This window comes from Erythrolamprus reginae, chromosome 4 (assembly GCF_031021105.1).
Source record: "Erythrolamprus reginae isolate rEryReg1 chromosome 4, rEryReg1.hap1, whole genome shotgun sequence".
NCBI classification, from domain to species: Eukaryota; Metazoa; Chordata; class Lepidosauria; order Squamata; family Dipsadidae; genus Erythrolamprus; species Erythrolamprus reginae.
In genome coordinates, this window is record NC_091953.1 from 35,388,745 (window position 1) to 35,416,664 (window position 27,920).

The 27,920-nt window shown below is 39.4% G+C and overlaps 2 protein-coding genes across 3 annotated transcripts in view; both read left to right on the forward strand.

Moving 5' to 3' along the window:
• Window positions 1–6,503, forward strand: part of F5 (coagulation factor V) — a 70,735-nt gene extending 64,232 nt beyond the window's left edge. For both annotated transcript variants that reach the window (XM_070749970.1, XM_070749971.1), the window contains exons 22-25: window positions 1,328–1,472; window positions 2,953–3,101; window positions 4,790–4,972; window positions 6,210–6,503. In XM_070749970.1, the coding sequence (XP_070606071.1) occupies window positions 1,328–1,472; window positions 2,953–3,101; window positions 4,790–4,972; window positions 6,210–6,356 (624 nt within the window). In that variant the 3' untranslated portion in view covers window positions 6,357–6,503. The remainder of the gene's footprint in view (window positions 1–1,327; window positions 1,473–2,952; window positions 3,102–4,789; window positions 4,973–6,209) is intronic.
• A 3,827-nt stretch (window positions 6,504–10,330) lies between these two features.
• On the forward strand, window positions 10,331–26,770 carry SLC19A2 (solute carrier family 19 member 2). Its single transcript, XM_070749972.1, has 6 exons — window positions 10,331–10,706; window positions 11,511–12,119; window positions 16,849–17,071; window positions 18,548–18,740; window positions 21,851–21,992; window positions 25,872–26,770. The coding sequence occupies exons 1-6, from the start codon at window positions 10,509–10,511 to the stop codon at window positions 25,998–26,000; spliced, it is 1,494 nt and encodes a 497-aa protein (XP_070606073.1). The 5' UTR covers window positions 10,331–10,508; the 3' UTR covers window positions 26,001–26,770.
• Window positions 26,771–27,920: the final 1,150 nt, after the last annotated feature.

The following is a 27,920-nucleotide window of genomic DNA, read 5'->3' on the forward strand; positions in this document are numbered from 1 at the left end:
CTGCCCTTATACTATTTCCTGTATTTTATCTTACAATGGATATATGTTTATCCCAGGCATGTTTAAATTCAGCTACTGTGGATTTACCTACCACGTCTGCTGGAAGTTTGTTCCAAGGATCTACTACTCTTTCAGTGAAATAATATTTTCTCACGTTGCTTTTGATCTTTCCCCCAAATAACTTCAGATTCTGTCCCCTTGTTCTTGTGTTCACTTTCCTATTAAAAACACTTCCCTCCTGAACCTTATTTAACCCTTTAACATATTTAAATGTTTCGATCATGTCCCCCCTTTTCCTTCTGTCCTCCAGATTATACAGATTGAGTTCATTAAGTCTTTCCTGATACGTTTTATGCTTAAGACCTTCCACCATTCTTGTAGCCCGTCTTTGGACCCGTTCAATTTTGTCAATATCTTTTTGTAGGTGAGGTCTCCAGAACTGAACACAGTATTCCAAATGTGGTCTCACCAGCGCTCTATATAAGGGGATCACAATCTCCTGTAGAAGTAACATTAAGAGTTTTTATCATTTCAAAAGTTAATCTATGGAAGAGAATAGTATGAAAATTACATATTTTCTATACATCTCTTAAATGGATAAAAACATTCTTTTCTCCTTTTCATTTTATTTTCTTTTTAAGGACATAGGTTTCTAAACCCAGGTTAATTTTTAATGAGAAAAAGAGACACAAAAACTGGAAAATATTTAATTAGTGGGTAGGAAAGAATGTAACATGGGCAGGTAATTTCTTCTCTTTGTTCTTTTAACTGGTAAATAATAAAATAAATTATTGTAAAGAAAATTATAGTTGGGAACAACATGTATGATTTAAAGTAGTTTAATACCAGGATATATATTAACAAATGTGTAAAGAATGTTTGTGATGGCATTAGAGGTATGTATGTTCATTGTGGATAAGAATATCTCTGTACTTTTGTTTACAGATGATGTACAGTATCAGTGCTGTTTTAAACACCAAATTATTTGTGGTGAATATTAGTCAGATTATATGATACAATGAGAAATATGAATCTGAAAATATTAGATAGACAGACAGACGGTAGACAGGTAGATAGGAGAGAGAGATGGAGAGAACGATTGCAAGCTATAAACAAACCAAGAAAATAAAACAAGGAAATGTAGCAGAACTCTTGCAGTATGAAAGAAACTTTTTGACCTGCAGTTCCCACTGAAATAACTCAGTGCTTGTTTTTGCTCAAGACTGAATAGGCTCAAAAGTCAATTTTCCAGATGCAAATATTTTTAAATAATTTATCTCCTAAAAAGTGAGACATAATGATAGAATTTGGATTTCTTTTTCCTTAGCATTTTGAGGGCAATTCAGACGGTACCACAGTAAAAGAAAACCAGATCGATCCTCCTATTATTGCCAGATATATTAGACTGCATCCAACCAAGTTCTACAACAGACCTACTTTCCGCATTGAACTGCTGGGTTGTGAAGTCGAAGGTAAGACATGAACAGATGTATTTGGCACATACAATCAAATGAGGAGAAACAGATGAAAGTTCAATTTAAGGTTATCAAAAACATTGAAGGTGCAATAGAAATGAGATTTTATACAATGGATGAATATTGGAGGGGGAGGAGTGTTGTGTTGTTGTGAAGAATTCCAAGATAGACAAAGATCATTGCAGGGTGAAAAAAGCCAAAGACCTTACTTTATTAGTGAAGCCAAAAGAACCAAAAGCAACAACATGTCTCAACTAATCCTAACTTATTTCACACAGCACCTTTTTAATTGCGCAGTTCTACATGATGCTGTAATTCATAAGCATGCCAATATCATAGATAGCGCTGCGGGAATAGCGATAGAAGTTTACAGGAAACCTGTGAGAAAGCGAGGTAAAGTAATTTGTCTAATGGTACCAGCTAGTACTCCCATCCCTTCTCACGATCTCATATAACACTGTCTGTTCCTGAGAACATGAATTTCCCCTGAACCTTCCAGGCCTACCCAGAAATCCATAACTGCAAGGCCTGAGCAAAACACATACTAACTTATGCTAACAGCATAATGTGAACAAAGCACTCATGTGTGACTTCAGGTGATATCTGGGCGTGTTGTGGTTAGCTCTGGCCCAGCTCCTGCCCCAAGGACTGTGGATGTGGGGGACACATCCACATGCCACAGGCCTGGTTTGCTCCCGGTGGAATCTGCTGAGGAAGGCTCCTCTGACCAAGAAGACATGAGTGACAGGGAGGAGGAGAGTGTGGCAGACAGCTCAGAAGGAGATCAATTATCTAGCTCCTCCTTGGATTCAGAACAAGAGTTAATGATACAGCCACGCATGCGGAGAGCGATGCATAGGCAGCAACAACTGAGAGATTATTATCAAAGAAAATGAGGCCACCTGTGGTTGGGTAGGGCTGTGGTAATTAGTGAGGCTGCTATAAATAGCAGCCTGTGGGTTTGGCCATTGTGGAGGATTATCTGATCGTTGTGCTTTGTGCCTGTCTTGCTGACTTCGACCTTGGTGTGTTGATTTTTCCCCAATTTGAAACTAAACCAGAGCAAAGTGTGTTTCACTTTGTGAAAGAAGAAGAACTGTGAATTGCCTCACAGCTGCAAGCTAAGTATCTCAGAACTGATAAGGGACTTGTACAAATTACCGGTTTATTTGGAGACGAGTGCTCTTTGCTATACCAAAAGAGGGCTTAGTTTATTTGAATTTTCATTATAAAGAACATTGTTTTGAATTTTCAAACGTGTGTGTGTCTGAAATTTGTATCTGTAAATTTTCGGGAGGATTCTACCAGAGAGCTCGACAGAACAATGACCTTTGACCTACACAAGGAATATTACAGAGGAGGAGATTAAATTACATGGCCAAACCATCTGTAGAAATGTACCGGTAATTTCTGTTGGTATCTTGCTTTGATTATGATAGCATTGGAAAAATCTAACAAGGATATGTACTTACAACAGGGTGCTCTATGCCGCTGGGAATGGAAAATAGGGCTATCAAAGATTCAGAGATTACAGCCTCTTCTTATAAGAAGAATTGGTGGAGTTCATGGGAACCATCCCTTGCACGACTCAATCTGAAAGGGCGAACAAATGCTTGGCAGCCAAAGGTAAAAACAAAGCAAAGTTACCTGATTATTTTTGTGGTTGAATTTCTTTTAAAAAATATTACGTTTCAATTAGAAACATAGAAACATAGAAGACTGACGGCAGAAAAAGACCTCATGGTCCATCTAGTCTGCCCTTATACTATTTCCTGTATTTTATCTTACAATGGATATATGTTTATCCCAGGCATGTTTAAATTTAGTTACCATGGATTTACCAACCACGTCTGCTGGAAGTTTGTTCCAAGGATCTACTACTCTTTCAGTGAAATAATATTTTCTCATGTTGCCTTTGATCTTTCCCCCAACTAACTTCAGATTGTGTTCAGATTGTAAATTAAGTAAATTAAATTAATTAAATTAATTGATTAAATTAAATTATTAAATGGCAGGGTAGGGCCCCAATGTCTGTACTGCTCCCACCCTACTGTCCTTCTAAAAGGCCATAAAGACCTGGCTTTGCCAGCAGGCCTGGGGGCCATAAATGTAACATCTTATCAGGGCCAAATTGTAACTGATTCTGTATGCATGTGTGTTTGTTTGGATAGTTCATTGGTTTTATTATGGTTTTACTCTTCTTTATTAACTAATATTTGACTTTTGTTATATTATATGTATTATTTACTGTTGTAAGCCGCCCTGAGTCCCATTGGGATTGGGTGGCATAGAAGTCAAATTAAATTAAATGCTTAAAATAGTTTCCATCTAACAATCAGTGGCATCAAACAATCAAAGAGAAGCGAGAGCAGAGAACACGGCTGATATATTTTGGTATATTTTGTACGATGCTGAATTATTACTTATGTAGGAGTTAATATTTCTTCCCACACTTTTATTTCTGCTTAGTAAAGGCCACTTCACAAATTGTATGGCAGCATTTTCAGAGTTATATACTGTCTCTCTGATTGGTCTTCTTATATAAGTTTTCTGTGTATGATATGACTGTATGTATGTTTTTTATATACCGTATTGGGGTTTCTTGTTTTTTTAGACTTTTTAAATGTATTATTGTTATTTTAGATTCTAACTATTAGATTTGTCATTATATATTGTTTTTATCATTGCTGTAAGCTGCCCCGAGTCTACGGAGAGGGGCGGCATACAAATCTAATTAATAATAATAATAATAATAATAATAATAATAATAGTAATAATATTGGAATCTTTAAATGATTGTTTATTGTATTCATGAAATCATGGAATCATAAAACCATAAGGCTGGAAGAGACTCTGCAGGTCTTCTAATCTAACCTTTTGCCCAAGGCAGAAGTCTTTATCCTATCCCAGACAAATAGCTGTCCAATCTTTTTTTGAACTCCAAGAGACTATTTGTTCCATTGGCAATTGTTCATATTAGAAAAAAACCTATATTGCAAGAATTAATCTTCTGAGCACAAAATGTGTTCTATTTTTACAAGAAAGCAAAGCAAAACAGAAGAGAAAGAGATTCCATTAATTTTACAGTAGTTAGGTCTTACATGATTGGAGACCATCTTCCGGTTTGTGTTGCTTAAATTTAGAGTAAGTAGGCTTCATGTGTTCTCTTGGATTTTTAATAGCATTTAATTTACATATGAATGAGTTCAGATTTCCTGTGCACCTCAGTATGACTCAATTAGTTGCAGGTTGTAGATAATTAGGCTTCAATTGATGAGAATAGCATGATAAGGTGAACCTCATTAATCCTTTAGGTAAACAACAAAGATCAGTGGCTACAGATTGATCTTCAACGTCTTACAAAAATAACAAGCATAATAATTCAAGGAGCCAAATCAATGCCTACAGAAATGTATGTAAAAACATTTTCCATCCATTATACTGATGACAATTCAACATGGAAGCCTTATTTGGATGTTTGCACTGCTATAGAAAAGGTAACAATGATGGATTTGATTACCTAAATTATGTCTTCCAATGTTATTATTTTATTACCATGTGTATGGTTTTATGTTGGGAACATATAAGGTTGAAAAATATGAATGTCCCTTTTCATAGGTTTTAATCTATATTTTGGGAATTAGTGACTGTACTATCTTGTATGTTTTTGTTACAGCTCCTAAAATTTGCTATCGTATATTGTTAAATTGCTGAACAGTGATTGGTAATTAGGTGGGCATAAGAGGTCCCTTTATTAATTCAGAGGAAGCAAAGGCTACAGAGCAGTGGTTGATGTTAGCAGGACAGGTTAACAAATCATTTTGCAGACTAGTTCCCTGGAAAGATCACTGCTCAAAAACTCAGACAATTATGGAATCTTATCACAGATCATTTATGGTTCATGTTTCCTGTGGGTCATAGCTCTAGTATTCTTACTGTAAAAACTACAAGCCAATGCTGGAGTGCTTCATAAACATTCTCAGAATCAATTTGGTTTCTCTTGCATTCCAAGCATGGCTAAATTCTAATATGAGGGGTGTTATTTTTTTTTTAACCTCATACTGTTTTACCAAAGATGGAGAAAATGACAGCAAAGTACAGGTACATCAAACATGAAATCTAATGAATTCTTTCCCTTCCCTAGAGGGCCTGTAAAGATTATAATTACCAAAGTCATGCCCCTATTTTTCCCTATGGCTAATTTTTTCCTGGAATTCCCGCAGTATGAGATTTCTCCAATTAAAAGCACTTGGAGTGTGCCATCAGTCAGGACTCAGGACAATACATGCTCAGCACTCAGGACAATACAATACAATTTGAATGAGTTTGACAAAGCTCATTGGTTGTCAATAATATGATTTATTTCAAATAATGGAGCAATAATTGAAATCATAAGGCAACTTGATAGATTTATCTAAATTTTGCAAGCCCACAAATTTATTAGATTTTTATGCTGCCCTTCTCCTTAGACTCAGGGCGGCTTACAACATGTTAGCAATAGCACTTTTTAACAGAGCCAGCATATTGCCTCCACAATCCGGGTCTTCATTTTACCCACCTTGGAAGAATGGAAGGCTGAATCAACCTTGAGCCGGTGATGAGATTTGAACTGCTGTGTTACTGAGGTGATCTGAGATAGAAAATAATTTTCCTAGTGATATTCTGTTGGAATTTTGAGGATTTATGTTTGAAATGTTCATATGATTCTAATGTATTCTTTTGTTTTATATTTAGGTATTCACAGGAAATATTAATACTGATGGACATAGCAAACACTTTTTCAAACCACCTATACTGTCCAGGTTCATTCGTATCATCCCTAAAACATGGAATCAATATATTGCACTCCGGGTAGAACTGTTTGGTTGTGATGTCTTTTAAGGCTTGGATAGAGGACTATCAAAAATAGCTTTGAAGATATCAATCAAAATAACATAACTGAAGTGACTTTACAATGAGTAATTCTACTGCCATCCTAATTATGAATTTATATCCTAATACAATAAAATCTTATATTTTTTTGCTGGTTCCATGTCCCTTGTATTTTCTCTCTTCTCAAATAGAAAACATTGCATTTCATTTTTTTTGTTGCACCTTCTTTTGAGGGCCTTGTAATGACAATACAGTATTACATTAATTATATTTCAGCAGATAAGAGCCTCTAGATCAGTGATGCCTAACCTTTTTTCCCTTGGGTGCCGAAAGCGTGCACATGTGTGCTGTCAGACACACGTGTTCCCACATCTATAATGCAATGCCCCTCCCATGTGCCACACCCCCTGCACATGCCCGCACAGCCACGCCCCCAATCAATCGCATGCGACCGCCTTGTTTTCCCCTCAAATTCCTTTCTTTCCAAATAATTTCATTGTACAGTATTTATTGTCATTTACATTAACATATTTTAGCCCTTTCATTCATGGACACCTGGAAGCTTCTGCTGCTTTCATGAAACTAGTACTTAGAACCAGTTTAGAGTAATGGAGAATGAGTTCCAGTCCACCCGAGGCACGAAAGCTAACTGGACGAAAGCTAACTGGATGACTTTGGGCCCTGTCATTCTCTCTCAACCCAACCAACTTCACAGGGTTGTTTCATGGAGAAAATAGGAGGATTGTGTGTGTTTGCCTCCTTGAGTTACTTATAAAGTGATAAAGATAGGATAAAAATCTCATAAACAGAGGTTATAATGAACATAAAAGGGAATGAGACATGTGTTGTGATGAAGCAGTATTTTACCACTGACCCATTTGACCATGCTTGTTACACTGTTGTTTTGTTTATAGTTAAGCCTACACCTTAACTTTCATACATGTATTTATCAAGTATATCCTGAAATCAGACATTTCTATTCAGATCTATTACAATTTTTCCTTTAATTTCAGACACAAATCCTATCTATCTATCTATCTATCTATCTATCTATCTATCTATCTATCTATCTATCTATCTATCTATCTATCTATCTATCTATCTAATTATCTATCTATCTATCTATCTACTTAGCTACCTACCTATCCATCCATCCATCCATCCATCCATCCATCCATCCATCCATCCATCCATCCATCCATCCATCCATCCAGTGAAGGGCTACCAAACTTTTTACTACCACACTGTGGGTGTGGCTTACGCAGGACGCCCTGCATTTTCTTTCAACATCTTTCAGTGCAAATTGGGTGCTCTGGGGTGGAGCTCCATTTTTGCTACCCCATTGCGTTCCCCCCCCATCTGGGCAGCAGCCCACCCCTGCATCTATCCATCTATCTATCTAGTCCAATTGGACTTGGGCAGCATATAAATTGCACAAGCATGTATGTATGTATGTATGTATGTATGTATGTATGTATGTATGTACGCACGTACGCACGCACCTATCTATCTATCTATCTATCTATCTATCTATCTATCTATCTATCTATCTATCTATCTATCTAATATCTATTCATTCATTCCTGGCCTGTAAAATTTATTCTTATATTCCAAGTTAAAGTCCTCCATACATTATGGTTGTGAACAGAAGGACCCACAGATACTGATTTCAGCTACCCATATTTTTGCCTCAAGATTCCACCAAGTATTTTTAGAAGCAATAGCAGATTAAGATAGAAAGTTATAACATCACATGTAGCCTTCCCTGCTATTGATAAGGACAACATTGGACAGTTTTGGCAATACTTGATTAATCCACTGTAAGAACCCTAAGCACACTTATATTATCCTATGCTAGGATGCAGGATTGCTTGTTTTTCCCATTAACTGGGAAGTACATGCAAGCAAGCAACATTCAAGATTCGGAAATCCTTAAAATTTTATCTCCTCTGCACCAAGTCTTTTGGTTTATCCTGAGGAAGACACTCTATGCACATTATCTTTTATAGCCCTTATAACAAATATATTCATCATTTTATCTCTATGTATTCATAAGATTCATAAGTATTAACAGTTCCTCTAGCACAAACCATGCACCATTACTTCCCCTTTCTACACTTAAAGTAAAACTTGGATTGTTACTTCCTCTTTTCTACACCTCACTATCACTAACCTCTGAATAAACCCCTTTGCTTATTGCAACATGCAAAGACCCATGTCACAACACAGAGAGTTCTTGATTGTGTAAGATGGTGTAAGTCTGCCTGTTTGAACCTACATGTTCTTGTTTATGTGATTTGTACTTGCTAGGATCTGCACTTATGAACTTTTCCTTTTCTGTCACCTAACTTCAAAAATGTCATCAAAAAAGCACAACAAAGAATTTTCTTTCTGTGACAACACAGGAAGCTCAAACTGCCCAAGGAGCTGTTGGTACAGTCTGTCATCTGCACCTCTATAACTGTCTGGTTTGGTTCTGCAATCCAATAAGCAGGGGTGGGCTGTTGCCCGGACCAGAGGGGACGATGCAGTGGGGATGAAAGTGGAACTCCACCCCAGAGCACCCAATTTGCACTGAAAGATGTTGAAAGAAAATGCAGGGCATCCTGCATAAGGCACGCACACAGTGTGGTAGTAAAAATGTTGGTAGCCCTTCACTGCCAACAAAACAGACAGACTTCAGAGGATAATCATAATTCCAGAAAAAAACAATTGCTACCAACCTGTCTTCCATTGAGGACCTGTATACTGCATGAGTCAAAAAGAGAGCCGTGAATATTTAGTGACCCCTCGCATCCTGGACATAAATTGTTTCAACTCTTAGTCTCAAAACGACACTATAGAGCACTGCACCCAGAGACAACTAGACACAAGAACAGTCCTCCCCCCCGAATAACATCACTCTGATAAACAAATAATTCCCTCACCACTGTCAAACTATTTACTAAGGCTGCATTACTATTACGATTAGTCTTCTCATCCTTTCAATCAACCATCTCCTCCAACTTTTGACTTTATTACTGCAGTTTGTTGCTTGTATCCTTACAATTTATATTAATATTGTTTCCTGACTGCTTATTTGTACCCCATGACAATCATTAAGTGTTGTTCCTCATGATTCTTGACCAATGTATCTTTTCTTTTATGTACACTGAGAGCATACACACCAAGGACAAATTCCTTGTGTGTCCAATCACACTTGGCCAATAAAGAATTCAATTCAGTTCAATTCAATGCAATTCTAATTAAACTTCACGCAAGATCGCTTGGTACTACTTATATGTCAGGCACAAACAATCCAAGTGACTGGGAGATTCAGGTCCAGAAGTTTCTTTACTATCAACTCCACTGCACACAAGAATCTTACCAGTCTGCGTGCTTTTGCCTAGCAAAGCCAGATAAAAGACTTAAACGTTTGATCTCACACCTATGGAGTCCATACTGACATACTTCAACTGCCCCCACCGTGACTTCCTTCCCTTCAGCCGTTGATGCCATTTATCTGCCCAACACTACACCTAAGATTTGTGAGAACAGGAGAAGAAATGCATGGCAAAGAACTCAAGATTGCAGAAAGCTAAAAGCTACAAGGTCCCTTCCAACATAGATACATACATACATACATACATACATACATACATACATACATACATACATACATACTGTACATGAAAGCAAGCAAGTTTTTAGATTCGGGTTTGCTTGTCCAACTGGTAATCTCTCCCAACGTGATATATTACCTACCCAGGAAACATTCTTCTCTACTAGTTCCACTGATATCATAGCCCTAAATGCAATCCTCTTAAAAGCAATGAGTCACGCAGCCCCGCCAGTACAAACAAGAAAAGGGAACAGGGAAACAGACCTATCAAAATAAAGCCAACGGCGGTGTGGCCGGAATTAAGCGATCCAATTGGCTGCTCTGCAATCCACTAGTAACCTCTCCGCCCCGTTGATTGAGACTTCCGTTTTTTCTTTCCATCCAATCGCAAGTGTCAACGAAAGCGAGGAGGCGGGACTGTTTACTGCGCAGGGCCAAGGTGCCTTTAGCCGCGTGGGTTGCCGGTAGGATTTCTGGCCGGCCAGCGATTTAGGCGGTTGCTGTCCGGAAGCTGCCGCTGAAAGCGGGATTTTGAGTCGCCCCGTTGCGGGGCTCTTCAGATGGAAACGCCGAATATCTTGGACGGGCTCCGGTCCCGGTTGTTTCCTGGCCGCACGAGGCGGCCCCCGCGGCGTTTCGGTTGGGGATTCCCGACGACTGTGCTGTGCGGCTACGGTTTCTTTGCCAACTTGCGACCGTCGGAACCGTTTCTCACCCCTTACTTGTTGGGACCGGACAAGAACCTCACCGAGACCCAGGTGAGATCTCTTCTCTAATTGGCCGAAAAGTGATCTCTCCCCCCCTCCCCAAAGGCAACTGGACTTTGTTTTTTCTTTGAGAACGTTTCGCTTCTCATCCAAGAAGCTTCTTCCGCTCTGACTGAATGGTGGAGGGCACAGATAAAGAAACCTTCAAGGAGTCTCAACGACTCTCAGAAAGGATGCTTACCAGCAGATGACCTCAAGGAATATACATCAAAGTCTAAAGAAACATTTCTGGTTTCTATTATGTATTAATGTTTTAATTTTTTCTGAATTAATTACACACACACGTGTGTTTCTGTGTGTGCATTTCTATTTATCCATCAAACATGATAAAAGGTCGCCTTGTTCATATTTGCAACATAAATTTGAAATTCCTTCATGCACTTTAGATAAGATTCTGGTCACAAATACCAATGATAACATCATTTTATAAAAGTTGCCTTTAAGATATTAATGGGTGAATTTCAATCCTGAGTCTTCGGAGAAGGGCAGCATAGAAATCCAAATAATTAATTAATTGATTGATAACCATCCATCCAACCAACCAACCAACATTTCTACTCCATTTTATCATCCATTCTTTCACTTGTTTTTTCATTTCAGATTTTAATGTAAGTTTATATATGTTAGCAATTATATGTTCATTTCTACATAATTCTGTTTTAAATTTATTTGTATAGTATGTATTAGTGTGTGTGTATGTATGTATGTATGTATGTATGTATGTATGTATGTATGTATGTATATATATGTAAAACATTTCCATTTTATAAAGATAACGTCCCTTTTTTTTTGTAGGTCTTCAATGAAATTTATCCAGTATGGACATACTCTTATTTAGTGCTGCTACTCCCAGTCTTCTTGGCAACCGATTATCTCAGATACAAGCCTGTCATCCTTCTACAAGGACTAAGCCTTATAGTAACATGGTTTATGCTTCTCTACTCCCAAGGAATTCTAGCTATTCAGTTCCTGGAATTCTTTTATGGATTAGTGACTGCAACAGAAATTGCTTACTACTCTTATATTTACAGTGTTGTGGACTTGAACTTGTACCAGAAAGTCACAAGCTACTGTCGAAGTGCTGCCCTTGTGGGCTACACCGTGGGCTCTGTCTGTGGACAAGTCCTAGTGTCTGTTGTAGGCTGGTCCCTGTTCAGTTTGAATGTGATATCATTGACTTCTGTATCTGTTGCCTTTGCAATAGCTTGGTCTCTGCCCATGCCACAGAAAAGCTTTTTTTTCCACCATCACTCAGTCCTCCAAGACAATAAGGAGATGAAAGTTTTAAATTATAAAAATGGAACAATTATCCAACACGATCCTGCCTTAAAGAAGGTTCCTGGTTTAGAAGATGTGGAATTTAAGATTCCATTAAATATAGAAGAGCGTCCTGCAGAGGAGCAAGTAAGTACCAGTCCTTTTGCATTCAGGGCCATGTGGAAAATATAGTCTGTCATTAATCACTTGTTTTCAATTGTATTAACTTGCGCTGATCAATAACCTGTTCCCCTTTGATGCTTCCTTTTGATCATTTAAAATTCTGGTGATGAGATTTTAATCAGAATTGTGTTGGTGAGATCCTATTGCTTGCCAAAACAAGGACATTTCAGAATATAGACAAACCAAATATGTCAAAAATATGCACAAAAATCTAATTATTTGGGGGAAAATACATCTTTTGTGTGTGTGTGTGTGTGAGGGGGGGGGGTAATCCATTTTCCTTGGAAGGCAAGTTCCTAGCTATAACTCTAGCCAACTCTTCCGAGAACAGTTAAGGAGAGCTATGGCTAGTCTTAGCCCAGTGCAATCTAGACATCATTTAATGAAAATCTGAACATAACATTAAGGATTAGCTGGGGTGGGTAAAGGGTCATCTTGCCACTTACATAAGCTTAGCTGGCATGGTTACAACAGGCTTTTCACTTTTCTGCTTGTCTGATTCAGAACAAATCTCCCTCTCCCCCCCCCCCTGTGAAGAAAACTACCGTATTTTTCGCTCTATAAGACGCACCTGCTGATAAGACGCACCTAGATTTTAGAGGTTCGGGGGGGTGCTGGGAAGCCCCCCAGGCCGGCTGCGATCTTTTAAAACAGCCACGCCGCTTCCCAGCTGTCTCCTGAAGCCAAACGCCAAAGGCGAACTTCCGCGTTCGGCTTCAGGAGTCAGCTGGGAAGCGGGTTCCGGGGGGGGGGGGGTGCTGGGAAGCCCCCCAGGCCGGCTGCGATCTTTTAAAACAGCCGTGCCGCTTCTCAGCTGACTCCTGAAGTGCGGAAGTTCGCCTTTGGCTTTTGGCTTCAGGAGTCAGCTGAGAAGCGGTGCGGCTGTTTTAAAAGATCGCAGCCGGCCTGGGGGGCTTCCCAGCACCCCCCGAACCCGGGTTGGGGGTTCGGGGGGTGCTGGAAAGCCCCCCAGGCCGGCTGCGATCTTTTAAAACAGCCGCACCGCTTCTCAGCTGACTCCTGAAGCGCGGAAGTTCGCTTTTGGCTTCAGGAGTCAGCTGGGAAGCGGCGCGGCTGTTTTAAAAGATCGCAGCCGGCCTGGGGGGCTTTCCAGCACCCCCCCCGAACCCCCAACTCGGAACCGCGTTCAGACGATTCCCCCCCCCCTGTCCCCGTCCCTATCGCGCACTGCTCGCCTTCCCGGGCAGCCCGACAGGCCGGATCGCTCGCTCCCTCGCGCGCCCCGCCCGCCGCCGCCAGGCTCCTTCCATCCACTCAGCCCAGGCGGCCGCTTTCCCGGGACGCAGGCGGAGCTGCTGCTCCAGTTCGCTGCTAGTACTGTAGTATCCAGCTTGCACGCATTAATCGCTTTCCCATTGTTTCCTATGGGAAACAATGTTTCGACATACGAGCTTTTCAACTCACGAGCCTCCTTCCGGCACCAATTAAATTCGTATGTCGAGGTTCTACTGTATATCGCCGCCGCCCCTCTGCTCCAGCGCCTCCCCCCCCCCTGCCTGCATCTTTGCTCCATAAGACGGGGCTGATTTTTCATCCTACTTTGGGAGGAAAAAAACTGCGTCTTATGGAGCGAAAAATACGGTACTTTTACTGCGGTGTGATACCTTTCTTAGATTTCTTAATCACACAGTGCTCCAGCATTTCTGCTATGAAAATGAAATAATAAAGATTGGGTTACAAAATGGCAGACTGTGACTTTAAATCCTACTTTAGTCATCAGAGCCAACTGGGTGACTTTGGGCCACTTATTCTATCAGCCCAAACTACCTCACAAGGTTTTTGCTATGGGGAAAAGAGAAGGAGGAAGGTGTATTGGATAACTTCAATGATAAAATTGGAGTACAAAGAAGCAAAATAAATAAAATGATCACTGGAAAATAATGTACAGTATGTCACATAAGTGAGTACACCTGCTCTCACTTTGTAAATATTTAAGTACATCTTTTCAAGTGTCAACATTGAAGAAATGACACTTGGCTACAATGTAAAGTATTTTTATTATTATTTATTATTTATTAGATTTGTATGCCTCCCCCTCTCCAGAGATTATTTAAAGCAGTGAGTATACAGCTTGTATAAAAATATAAATATGCTATCTCCTCAAAATAACACATCACAGAGCCATTAATGTCTAAACTGCTGGCACCCCTAAATGATAATTTATTTAATTTGACTTCTATGCCACCCAATCCTGAAGGATAATGTCCAAATGGAGCCTAAAGTGTCAATGTTTTGTGTGACCACCATTATGTTCTAGCACTGACTTAACCCTCTTGGGCATAGAGTTCACCAGAACTTCATAGGTTGCCACTGGAGTCGTCTTCCCCTTCTGGACTCCAGGAAGGACGTCTACGAACCTTCTCCCGGAACCAATTAAGTATGTAAGACAAGGTATCACTGTACAGTATTTAAGTACAGTAATACCTCATCTTACGAACTTAATTGGTTCCGGAAGTAGGTTTGTAAGGCAAAAAGTTTGTAAGACGAAACATTGTCTCCCATAGGAAACAATGTAAAAGCGATTAATGCATGCAAAAAGAAAAAAAAATCGCAAAATGGCGCTCCGCTGGGTGCCGCCGTTTGGCTGTCACCTTTTAAAACAGCCGGGGGGCTTCTCGGCGTTCTCCCGAACCCGAACTTTTTGGGTTCGGGTTCAGGAGGCCGCCGAGAAGCGCCGCCGCCCGGCTATCACCGTCTGAAACAGCCGGGGGGCTTCTCGGCATTCTCCCGAATGCCGAACCCGGGAGTTCGGGTTCCGGAGGCCGCCGAGAAGCGCACGGCTGTTTCAGAAGGTTATGGCCGGGCGGCGGCGCTCAGTAGAGCGCCGTTTTTACAATCGGCGGCGCCGTTTTCGGCCGATCTGGAGGCTGGAAAGGAGGTGGGGAATCCCAATAGGGAATTCCATGGGCGGAGCTTTGACGTCACGAAACGTCCGACCGTCTTTCTATATTACATATCGTCATTGGTTAGAATAGCAGTTGGGATCAGAATTTTTATCACTAAACAATGCAGGCATAAAGCATGATGTCATGTGACCAGGCCACTAAGCAACTGCAGTTTGAGGACCTCACAGGACATTAAGCAAGGACCTCATGTGATAGTGCATTCCAATTCTTTCTGGCTTCCCTATCGACTGCTTGTGAGAAGCTGTCAAGGAATAACATCAATTGTAACCACATGACTGCAGAATGCTGCAGAAATATGAGCAGGCTGCCTAGTGTCCTGGATTACGATCATATGACTAAGGTTGTTGCAATAGCTAGAACTTCAAGGACTGATGATAAATACAACCTATTCTTTTGATCATGGAGTGTATGGTTGTTAAATGAAGGCCACTGTACTGAAGGATTTTGTGAAAAACGTTCTACAAATCTCTCTTTGGTCTACACAGAACTGAGTATGAATAGAACACTTGAACATAAAAGAACATTAAAAAAACAGCATTTTAAAATGTTGATCGTAGTCATGGTGATCCTTTGAGAGAGCCTGTGGTTGTTTTTCATTTATGGAAAGTAATTAAAGTACTGAGAAGTACCATTCACCTAGCAACAAGGTCATTAATATGGGAGAGATCAGTGATACGGGTACCAAACTTTGTTTTCATATGTATCATATTTAGAGTGCCATTAATTTTCTTATCCAACTATATTGTAAATGTTTACCCCCACTAAACTTAGCATGTGCAAAGTAATATTTGCTGTAGTCCAAGCTAAAATAGATGACTTATTATTTCTCCCACAGTTGGTGATAGTTGTCTTGTGAACCATTTCCATTATTATCAAGTGTTGCTTAGCCGTCACATGTTATTCAGCCTTTTTATGGAATTACTGTACTCAACAGATTTATTAAAAACACGACCATTGCTTGCTTTGTTTTTAAAGCGATAAAGGAAAGAGAACTCCGCAAAATAATGTTAGAACTTGCATCGATTTTTATGAAATGAAGATAGTTAGTGGTACTGTATGCTTCTGAAAGCCTTGGGAATAATTGGAAGCATAGCTGATGCTGATAGAAAAGATATTTATGCATGAACTGAATACCAACTTCAGAACAATTGCTTGAAATATCCTCCTGTGTAGCAGTAAATGTTTGCAAAAATGTAACTTTGCTCATAGTTTAATTTAGTAAAAAGGTCCCAGACAATAGAAAAACACATAGGGTGAGGGAAGAAGTGTGTCTGTCCCTTTTACAGTTCACTCTGTGCAGGGTTATTGATTGGGAGAATACTGTCCCCAGAATTGGCAATACCAACCCTTTCCACATTCATTAGAAAACAAAGCTGTATTTAGTGTTACTTTCTAGTATTTCATCTAGTGGTAGAGATAAGCACAAAAGAGGAGTTAATAGCATACTACAGTAAGCAGAACTATGATTAGAGGGTGATTTGCTCATGGACAAGCATTCACAAATTAAAAGTATTTATGCTTACCACTTAGGAATGATTACTGTCCTCAAGTAGAAATAGAGTATACAAAGCTCCAACACTTTCTCTGTAAGGAAGGATAAATGAGAATTCTGTGATCTATGTTATGAATTCTTCTGAAATATGTGACTAATATTCTCAGAGTGTATCCAGATTACTATTCCAGTTGTACTATGGTAGACATAAAAGACAATTTTGGTATAGTGTATTTTAATTGATTTTTTTAAAAAAAGTTTTTAATCTCTATAGGAGCAAAAGATGAACATTATGAAGGTAATCAAAGAACTCTGGCAGGACATCTTACAGTGTTACTCTTCCTGGCCTCTGGTTTGCTGGTCTGTATGGTGGGCCTTGTCAACGTGTGGCTATTTCCAGGTCATCAATTATACTCAAGGCATGTGGGAAATTGTGCTGCCTTCTCAGACCTCCGAGATCTATAATGGTGCTGTGGAAGCAATTTCCACATTGTTGGGTAAGCTGTTTCTTAATTTGGCTTTCTTCTGAAAAAGCATATTGTTGCATTTTGGAATTGTCAAAACTAACACTTACTAATTTGTATAAAGACATTTTGTCTTAAGAGCACTCTACTACATTGCTGTTAAGTGAATTCATATGATGCTTTTATTAGCAATTTAGCGATAATCATTTTGAACTATTATACGGAAATTTATTAGAGCCTTCTGGAGAAGATATAAACACATTCTATCTCTTTCTCTCTCAAAGCAGTTTGGTCTTATTCATATGTCTACATTTTCCATCTAATGGCAATTGAAGCAGTGGTGGTTTGCTGACAGAATGGCTAATTTGCACGCAGGGAAGCAACCCTCCCCCCTCGCTGAAATGTGCCCGCACGTGTATCTCTCTGTGTGATTTTGCTACCTGCACAGGTGTAGGAAGCATAATTGCATTCGATCGTGTACTCGCGTCCCAGAGCCGCGGAGCTGCGTTTAGTTAGCCGTTCCGCCAGCAGCCTACCATTGACTATAGTTATGGCTAAACTTTTCTTTTTCTGAAGGTTGGAAAGTTTATTTTGTGATATTTTCAGCTGCAAAGAGCTGGATGAAGAGATAAAAGAATAAACTGGAGTAAAGTAGCTGGATCTGCAATCCGTTAATGGTTCTCAGAGAGCTATGAAAAGCCCAAGAGTCAACCTACAATGATAACCTTATGGGGAAGATGGGCAGCATAAACAAGAAAGGAAGGAAGGAAGGAAGGAGAGAGAGAGAGAGTGAGAGAAAGAAAGAAAGAGTCTTGTTTAGCTTCCAAGGGGTGGAGATACAATCATTACTGTGCAATATTTTGAGTAATGATTTCACCAGCTAGATTAGGAAGTATCCTACATAAACCAATTCCACCTGTATTCCCTCCTCTGATGTCCATCATCACAAACTGTTTTGGATTCTGGCTTGTTTTAAGGGACCAGCAATTTGCTTAAGGAAACAAGTATAAAGCAGAAGTTGTATTTCAACTGCAGACTGAAATTACATGCAGGTAGTCCTTGACATTCAGGGTAATGACAGCCACCCTCAAAAGTTACTTACACTCCCACACCCTGTGACAATATTCTGGGTATTTTCAAATGGCCGTTTGCAGCACCTCATTGTCATGTACTCATGATTTACAATGGTTTTACCTCAACCTAGTGTTCATTTCCAGTAGTGAACTAGGCTTGTTTAACAACTGATGTATTTAGTTAATGACCATTACAGATCATAAAATTGGGTCCAAGCACAATGTATGACTATAATTGCAGGCTCAATTTATTATAGCCCAAGGACTACCTGTAATTGACCTGCCCCCAAATCACAAGAAATCCTAGTTTCCTTCTTCTCATATGAAAATTAAGTAGCAAATATTTAGCAAAACTGCTAATGGCTTGTATTTTCTGATTAGTATACTGGACATAATTATTCTTGCACTCTAATTTGTTTGGATTTTCCATTTATAGGTGCTGTGGCTGTATTTGCTGTGGGATACATAAAAATATCCTTTCTTACTTGGGGTGAAATAGTCTTAGCTATGTTCTCCCTCTTCATTGCTGTAGCTGTGTATATCATGGACACTATTCATAACATTTGGGTGTGCTATGCTTCCTACATGGCATTTCGAATTGTCTATATGCTACTCATTACAATTGCAACGTAAGTACACCCTTGCATATTGCATCCTTTTATACATTTTCAATCTTACCATTAGTCAGATAAAATACATATATGATGAGATTGCAAATCCCCAAAATTCTAAATAATTTAATGAGAGTGCTATCCTAGTACATATGGAATGTACTATGTTCAGGAAAGTTGTTGTATAACTTTTGGAGAAGATTCACTGTGTTTGTCTGAAAGCTTCAGTTCTGTCTCAATAAAGCTATAAAATAGCCAAATATCTAAAATAGGTATGAACAGTGTTTTCACCACCTGGTGAATTACAATGTAAAAAAAAATAGCAGTGGATTTGTTTAATTAAAATGAGGTTGGAAGTTGGGAATGTAACAAACTTTATGTGTGTCTTATAAATTTGTTGTAAATGTGTTGCTTGTGGAGAACCACATTTCTGGAACTTCTAACCCTGGTATGTCAAACTTAAGGTCTGCTGGCCAGATTCAGCCCTCGGGGTGCTTAGATCTGGCCTGTGGGACCATCTACAGTGCCTGCTAGTGAAAACGGAACTTGGGAGGATCCTCCCAAGCTCCTTTTTTGCTGGCAGAGGGCTGCAGGAAGCCATTGCAGCTGAAAATGGAGCTTGGGGGCATGCATGAAGCTCCATTTTCACTGGTAGAGGGCTGGAGCAGACCATTAAGAGATGTTGAGTGGCCATGTCCATGCTGGCCACGCCTACCTGCTCCTCCCAGGTCAAAAAACTCTGATGTGGCCCTCAATGAAATCGAGTTTGACATCCCTGCTCTAACCTAAGCAGATATTGGATTGGCGCACTAAACTTGTACAGAAGCTGATGAGGAACCCTTTTAAATGTCAAGATAAATATGGGAAGTGCTTCATACCTGAAGGATGAAACTGAATATCAATTTGTGAAAAAGAAAATATTTGTGAATATTGCCGATCAGTTTACGGGCACAATTCAAAGTGTTGATTATGACCAACAAAGCCCTTCATAGCATCGGACCAGAATATCTCCGGGACCGCCTTCTGCTGCACGAATCCCAGCGACCAGTTAGGTCTCACAGAGTTGGCCTTCTCCGGGTCCCGTCAACTAAACAATGTCGTTTGGCGGGACCTAGGGGAAGAGCCTTTTCTGTGGCGGCCCCGACCCTTTGGAACCAATTCCCCCCAGATATCAGAGCTGCCCCCACCCTTCTTGCCTTTCGTAAGCTCCTTAAAACCCACCTCTGTCGTCAGGCATGGGGGAATTGAGACTTTCCCTTCCCCCTAGGTTTATAAAATTTATGCATGGTATGTCTGTATGTATGACTGGTTTCTTAAATTGTGGTTTTTAAATTAACTTAAATATTTGTTTATATTGTCTTATTATTGTTGTTAGCCGCCCCGAGTATACGGAGAGGGGCGGCATTCAAATCTGATAGATAGATAGATAGATAGATAGATAGATAGATAGATAGATAGATAGATAGATAGATAGATAAATAAATATAGCATCTTGTGTAATCAAAATTTTTTTGATTGGTTATGATAGACACAACTGACCTTTCTGATCCTCAAACTTCTAGAGAAGACCTTTCTTCATCCCATGAAAGGATTTAATACTGTAATGATTGCAGCAATGCTTGATTTTATTTTCATCCATATTTTATTTATTTATTTATTTATTCAATTTTTTTATGCCGCCCTTCTCCTTAGACTCAGGGCGGCTTACAACATGTTAGCAATAGCACTTTTTAACAGAGCCAGCATATTGCCCCCAAAATCCGGGTCCCATTTTATCCACCTCGGAAGGATAGAAGGCTGAGTCAACCCTGAGCCGGTGATGAGATTTGAACCACTGACCTTCAGATCTACAGTCAGCTTCAGTGGCCTGCAGTACAGCACTCTACCTGCTGTGCCACCCCGTCTCTCTGTTATATAGCTATTATCTATAACTATGCTATAATTTTGAAGGACATTGTCTCCTTTAAGTTTGTGGTTTTTAATATTCCTGTGCCTTATCAGTTCTCCCCAAACTGCATTTCTGTTGTAGGTATTTGCTTTATAGCTTCTGTCTAGATGACACTAAATTACTGAGAGAAGTTCAGTGGCTTTGAATTTCCCTTTGATATTAGGAAAGGAAATGTTATTTTAGTTTATGAATTAATGTATTAAGTTTATATACAGTATAACAGGACAATCCACGCCATTTGTGGGCAACCTATCTTACTTCTCAAACTTGATCCACTTGTCTTAAAAGTGCTCTGTGTAGGAAGAAATGAGTGTTTTCCCACCATAAAGCAGAAAGCGTGTTGCTTTTCCCCTTTCATTCCTCCTACCCCTTCACCAAGGGGAAATAGGGTATAGCTTCAGGACAAGGAATGGTGCTTTGAGGTAGGGGTTTATTGGTTTCCTAAACCTTATATCAGTTGAGCCTTCTGGGAAGGGAATGGTGATAGGAAGTTCCCCACTCCTAGTACTGTATATGAAAATATGTAAAGATAAATTAAATATACCGGTAGGTTTTTTCAGTAATTGATTCTTATTATTCAGAGATTCTGTATTTGCAGTTTGCCCCCTGACCAACGAGTGTTTAGTATGTTTTGTTGAGCGAATGGTGATGAATGTTTTTTTAAAAATTATGTTAGAGCTTTTAAGTCTTTTTAGCCATATTAATTGGATTTTTAGATGTATTGTTATGTTGTTTTGATATGCTGTGAGCCGCCCCGAGTCCTCGGAGAGGGGCGGCAAACAAATCCAATAAATAAAATAAAATAAAGTGAAGTGAAGTGAAATGAAATTAAGTGAAATGAAAACACACGAGTTTGAAAACTCTTTTGCCTGTAGGTTACTTTGCATTTGCCTCTCTTAGCTTTTTCCTTTTTCTCAATTTGGAGTTTGATGTCCTTCAGAACTCTTGGATAGAAAGTTGTGGTGGTTTTTTTTACATAGACAAGGCAAAAGAGGGAAGAAAACGGCATTCTCCTACCTCATATGTGTTATTTAAGGTTCAGAAAAGTCTGTGTCTGAAATGAACAGAACTCACAATAAAAATTTATATAACTAATATGGTTACATTTTGATGATGCAGGTGATAAATGAAATACTGTATATTGTTTCTTTAAGATCATCTTTCTTTTCTTTTTGTGAAGGTTCCAGATTGCTGCAAATCTAAGTGTAGAGCGCTACGCCCTTGTATTTGGTGTTAATACTTTTATTGCACTGGCATTGCAGACAGTACTCACATTGATAGTTGTTGATTCAAAAGGTCTTGGACTTGACATAATTACACAGGTAAGATTCATTGATTTTGATTGGGTGGGAAGAGAGTGTGCTTTGTTACCTTGCAAAGAAATTAGACTTCAGTTCTCATATGCTCCATACATCATATATTCTCTAATATCATCATAACACCACTTAGAAAGGCTACCTTTGAGTATCTCCAAAATGTGAGAGGCCTTATACATTGCTTTTGGAAGGTTAAATGCGTTACGTGGGTCACAATTTGTCACAATTCTGATCTGTATTAAGAATGTAAAAAAAAAATCTCTTAAAATAGAGTGGGCAATGTACTTTGGGAAGGTCATGGGAAGGAATAGACATGTATGCCCTAATCATCTCATGACCCACGTAGTTCCATGTGGATGGCTCTTGATGTTCATCAGATGCTATAGCTTCTATAGCTATAATGTATTGGTATCAGAAATAACAGGCTTTAATATATGCCCAGTTGTCATTGCTGCCATATGAGCTGCCATCTAGCTTCCAGGTATAATTCAAAGTACTGGTCATCACCTACATCTGGTTTTCTACAGGGTTAACTGTCTCCAATAATTTCTGTCCACCTGGAATGGGTGAGCTCCAGATTAAATATTGCTATCCTGTGGGAGTGAGGAAGTGTCTTATCCCCTATTCTCCAGACTAGCATTCCTGAAGACATACAGTGGTGGAAAAAAGTATTTAGTCAGATACCAATTTCTCCCACTGAAAAAGATGAGAGAGTCCTGTGATTGACATAATAGGTAGATCTCTACTATGAGAGACTAAATGAGAAAACACATCCAAAAAATCACATTGTCTGATTTGGAAAGAATTTATTTGCAAATTATGGTGGAAAATAAGTATTTGGTCACCTACAAACAAGCAAGATTTCTGGCTCTCTCGGACCTGTAACTTCTTCTTTAAGAGGTTCCTCTGTCCTCCACTCATTACCTGTAGTAGTGGCACCTGTTTGAACTTGTTATAAGTATAAAATTCACCTGTCCACAACCTCAAACAGTTACACTCCAAACTCCACTATGGTGAAGACCAGAGAGCTGTTGAAGAACACCAGAAACAAAATTGTAGCCTTGCACCAAGCTGGGAAGACTGAATCTGCAATAGGCAAGCAGCTTGGTGTGTAGAAATCAATGGTGGAAGCAATAGTTAGAAAATGGAATACGTAAAATACCACTGATAATCTCCCTCGATCTGGAGCTTCATACAAGATCTCACCCCCGTGGGGTCAAAATGGTCACAAGAACAGTGAGCAAAAATCCCAGAACCACACAGGGGGGGCCTAGTGACAAAGGCTACCATCAGTAACACACTACGCTGCCAGGGACTCAGATCCTGCAGTGCCAGATGTGTCCCCCTGCTTAAGACAGTACATGTCCGGGCCCATCTGAAGTTTGCTAGAGAGCATTTGGATGATCCAGAAGAGTATTGGGAGAATGTCATATGGTCAGATGAAACCAAATTAGAATTGTTTGGTAGAAACACAACTCATCATGTTTGAAGGAGAAAGAATGCTGAGTTGCATCCAAAGAACACCATACCTACTGTGAAGCATGGGGGTGGCCAACATCATGCTTTGGGGCTGTTTCTCTCCAAAGGGACCAGGACGACTTATCTGTCTACATGAAAAAATGAATGGGGCCATGTATCGTGAGATTTTGAGTACAAACCTCCTTCCATCAGCAAGGGCATTGAAAATGAAATGTGGCTGGGTCTTTCAAGATGACAGTGATCCCAACTACACCACCAGGGCAATTAAGGAGTGGTTTCGTAAGAAGCATTTCAAAGTCCTGGAGTGGCCTAGCCAGTCTCCGGATCTCAAACCTATAGAAAACCTTTCGAGAGAGAGTTGAAAGGCAATGTTGCTCAGCAAAAGCCCCAAAACATCACTGCTCTAGAGGAGATCTGCATGGAGGAATGGGCCAACATATCAGCAACAATGTATGCCAACCTTGTGAAGACTTGCAGAAAACATTTGACCTCTGTCATTGCCAACAAAGGATAGAAACATAGAAACATAGAAGTCTGACGGCAGAAAAAGACCCCATGGTCCATCTAGTCTGCCCTTATACTATTTTCTGTATTTTATCTTAGGATGGATATATGTTTATCCCAGGCATGTTTAAATTCAGTTACTGTGGATTTATCTACCACGTCTGCGGGAAGTTTGTTCCAAGGATCTACTACTCTTTCAGTAAAATAATATTTTCTCATGTTGCTTTTGATCTTTCCCCCAACTAACCTCAGATTGTGTCCCCTTGTTCTTGTGTTCACTTTCCTATTAAAAACACTTCCTTCCTGGACCTTATTTAACCCTTTAATATATTTAAATGTTTCGATCATGTCCCCCCTTTTCCTTCTGTCCTCCAGACTATACAGATTGAGTTCATTAAGTCTTTCCTGATACGTTTTATACTTAAGACCTTCCACCATTCTTGTAGCCCGTCTTTGGACCCGTTCAATTTTGTCAATATCTTTTTGTAGGTGAGGTCTCCAGAACTGAACACAGTATTCCAAATGTGGTCTCACCAGCATTCTATATAGCGGGATCATAATCTCCCTCTTCCTGCTTGTTATACCTCTAGCTATGCAGCCAAGCATCCTACTTGCTTTCCCTACTGCCTGACTGCACTGTTCACCCATTTTGAGACTGTCAGAAATCACTACGCCTAAATCCTTTTCTTTTGAAGTATTTGCTAACACAGAACTGCCAATACAATAGTCAGATTGAGGATTCCTTTTCCCCAAGTGCATTATTTTACATTTGGAAACATTAAACTGCAGTTTCCATTGCTTTGACCATTTATCTAGTAAAGCTAAATCATTTACCATATTGCCGACGCCTCCAGGAATATCAACCCTATTGCACACTTTAGAGTCATCGGCAAATAGGCAAACCTTCCCTACCAGACCTTCCCCTATGTCACTCACAAACATATTAAAAAGAATAGGACCCAGAACAGACCCTTGTGGCACACCGCTTGTAACCTGACTCTGCTCAGAATACTCGCCATTCACAACAACCCTCTGGTGTCTATGCTTCAGCCAGCTGCAAATCCATTGAACTATCCAGGGATTAAGTCCAATCTTCACTAATTTATCTATCAGCTCTTTATGTGGAACCGTATCAAAGGCTTTGCTGAAGTCCAGGTAGGCAATAACATAACAATACATAACAAAGTATTGAGATGAACTTTTGTTATTGACTAAATACTCATTTTTCACTATAGTTTGCAAATAAATTCATTCCAAATCAGACCAAGTGATTTTCTGGATGTGTTTTTTCATTTTGTCTCTCATAGTTGAGGTCTACCTATGATGTCAATTATAGGCCTCTCTCCTCTTTTTAAGTGGGAGAACTTGCACAATTGATGTCTGACTAAATACTCCCCCCTCCCCCGCCCCTGTATGTAAGGTTCTCCTCCCTTAGGGTACTGGAAACACTTGCAGACTTGTAGTTAGCAAAGTTTCTATTGTGATTGTGGTATTAAATTCTCTCCCCCCCCCCCCCAACTGTTATATTCTGTTATTACATTTTTAATAGTTTGGGGAAGTTGTAAGCCATCCAGAGTTTTGAGCGGCTACAGTAAATCTAATAATTAATTATGATTCTTGAGCTCGAAGGTCTAAAACAGAGGTCTTCAAACTTGTCAACTTTAAGACTTGTGGACTTCAACGCCCAAACTGGCTGAAGAATTCTGTGAGTTGAAGTCCATAAGTTTTCAAGTTGACAAGTTTGGGGAACCCTGGTATAAAAAGTATCTTCCTCCAATTGTGTTTTAAAAAATCCACAGCATATTAAGTTATTTTTAACCTGTCTCATGATTGTACCTGCTATGAGATAAGTTAGTGAACATTAACTTCTCCATTTACTAAATCTTCTTTTGTTTTTTATAGTTCATGATCTATGCTGGCTATTTTGCTGTTATAGCAGTATTGTTCCTGATAAGTGGCACATACAGTATTATCAAGAATTTCTGGACAAAGGAAAGGAGAAGTAATGATGCAGTTGCAGATGATGCTTAAAATATAAAAAAATGAACTAATTTTATATCTGATGGGGCAAACCTATTTTTAAATACGATGGTTCATATTTATGCAACTATTGTTACTTTAAAACCACTATCTGTATTGTATTTAACTCTATTTGTACTATATTAGTAGCATATATTCATAGAATACATTCATCTTATATAAGTAAGAATGCTGTATTTGACAACATAGCGTCAATGTGCCTTTTGTAGACAAAGTCTACACAGGGAGAATTATTTTGTTTTCTTTAGCCGGACTATGAAACCATAAATGGAAACTGATGTGTTTTTTTTTAAAAGCATAGCCTAGCTATCCTTTCAGTGTTCTTTATTTGTTGACTTTTAGAAGCCTAAAATTGTGTGGCACAGTGATAGAACTGCAATCAGTAGCATCCTTTGAAATAAATTAGCCATGGCAGGATACTGCTCAAGTTTGGTAATTGCACATTCTGAATAACAGTTAGACCTTTCTGTGTATGGAATCAAAATATTTTTCACTCTGTAGAGTGATTTTGATAAATTTAAGAGATTTTAGTTCTCTTTTGTTGCCACTTTGAAGTGTCAACTATATATCTAAATTAATTGATATTAAAAGATTAACAGAAGCAGGAAACATCCTGGGATTCAAATATAGGTTGTCATTTGGATAATTTCTATTGGTCCTATTAGTCTTTTCAGCTTCTCCAAAGAAGCTCTTAAAAAATTTTATTCGTGTTATTGTTAATAGACTTTTACAATGTCTGAATAAAAGAAATGGTAGCAGTATCATTCTGTATTATCTGTCCAAGTAATAGAATTGTCTTGATTGCTGTTTCTACCAATAATGATTGTATTTTTGAATTGGGGAACAAATGCATTCAACAGCACCTGATAGGACATCATTACTTTGATTGTTTTGGTGTTTCTGATTTGGTGTTAATCTGGATTTATTAAAATCCTCTGGGGTGATTTCTGGAACCTTCTGGGGCTACCTAAGTAGACTATAAATATAGAACTGGGGTGGTGCAGTGGTTAGAGTGCAGCACTGCAGGCTACTTCAGGTAACTGTAGCTGTAGTTCAGTGGTTCAAATCTCACCACCGACTCAAGGTTGACTCAGCCTTCCATTCTTCCAAGGTGGTAAGATGAGGACCCAGATTGTTGGGGGCAATATACTGATTTTGTAAACTACTTAGAGGGTTATAAAAGCACTATGAAACTGTATATAAGTTTAAATGCTAAATGCTATATTTCATAATAAGTAAAAAAATGTGCAGAAGAACACAGGCAGTTCTATTTATCTTTTAAATTTAGAGAAGGAAGAGTTCATGGGTACCTTTTGGGTTTCTGGGAAGGGGGGAGGGGAAAAAGTTGAGTCACCTGTTTTTTATTCTCTTCCTGCCCAGTTACATTGCCTATATTGTCACAAAATCGAATAAATACATAAACAGCAGGATTTGTTTTAGGGTGCTGGAGTAGTTGCTAAAAATACCAGCTCTGGTCCAGGCTCTGCCTCTCTTTCTCTCTCTGTGTCAGCTCCATATCCTTTTCCCCCTTGAAGTTTTCAGGTTGCCTTAATGCTGACCCTGACTCCCACACCACCTTCTCCGATTAGGCTGCTGGAAGGGCCAGCACCTGACAGGCCACAACACAATCAGTTGAGTGAGTAGTATTTATGACAGGTCCTTGAAGTTCTGGCCACTCCAGCACCCAATGATCATGTGATTATGATCGTGCTACTTGCAACCGGCTTGCGCTTACAGTAGTTGCAGCATCTCATGGGATCACCATTTGCAGCCTTTCTCGATGCCTTCCTACAAGCAAAGTTAATGGGGGGAAAAGGGGAGATGCTTCTATAAATTGCTCACCTTCCTGTAGCTTTTCTTCCTGGAGGAGCCTGAGCATGCTGTTCTGATAGCAGTCACTCACAGCCCCAG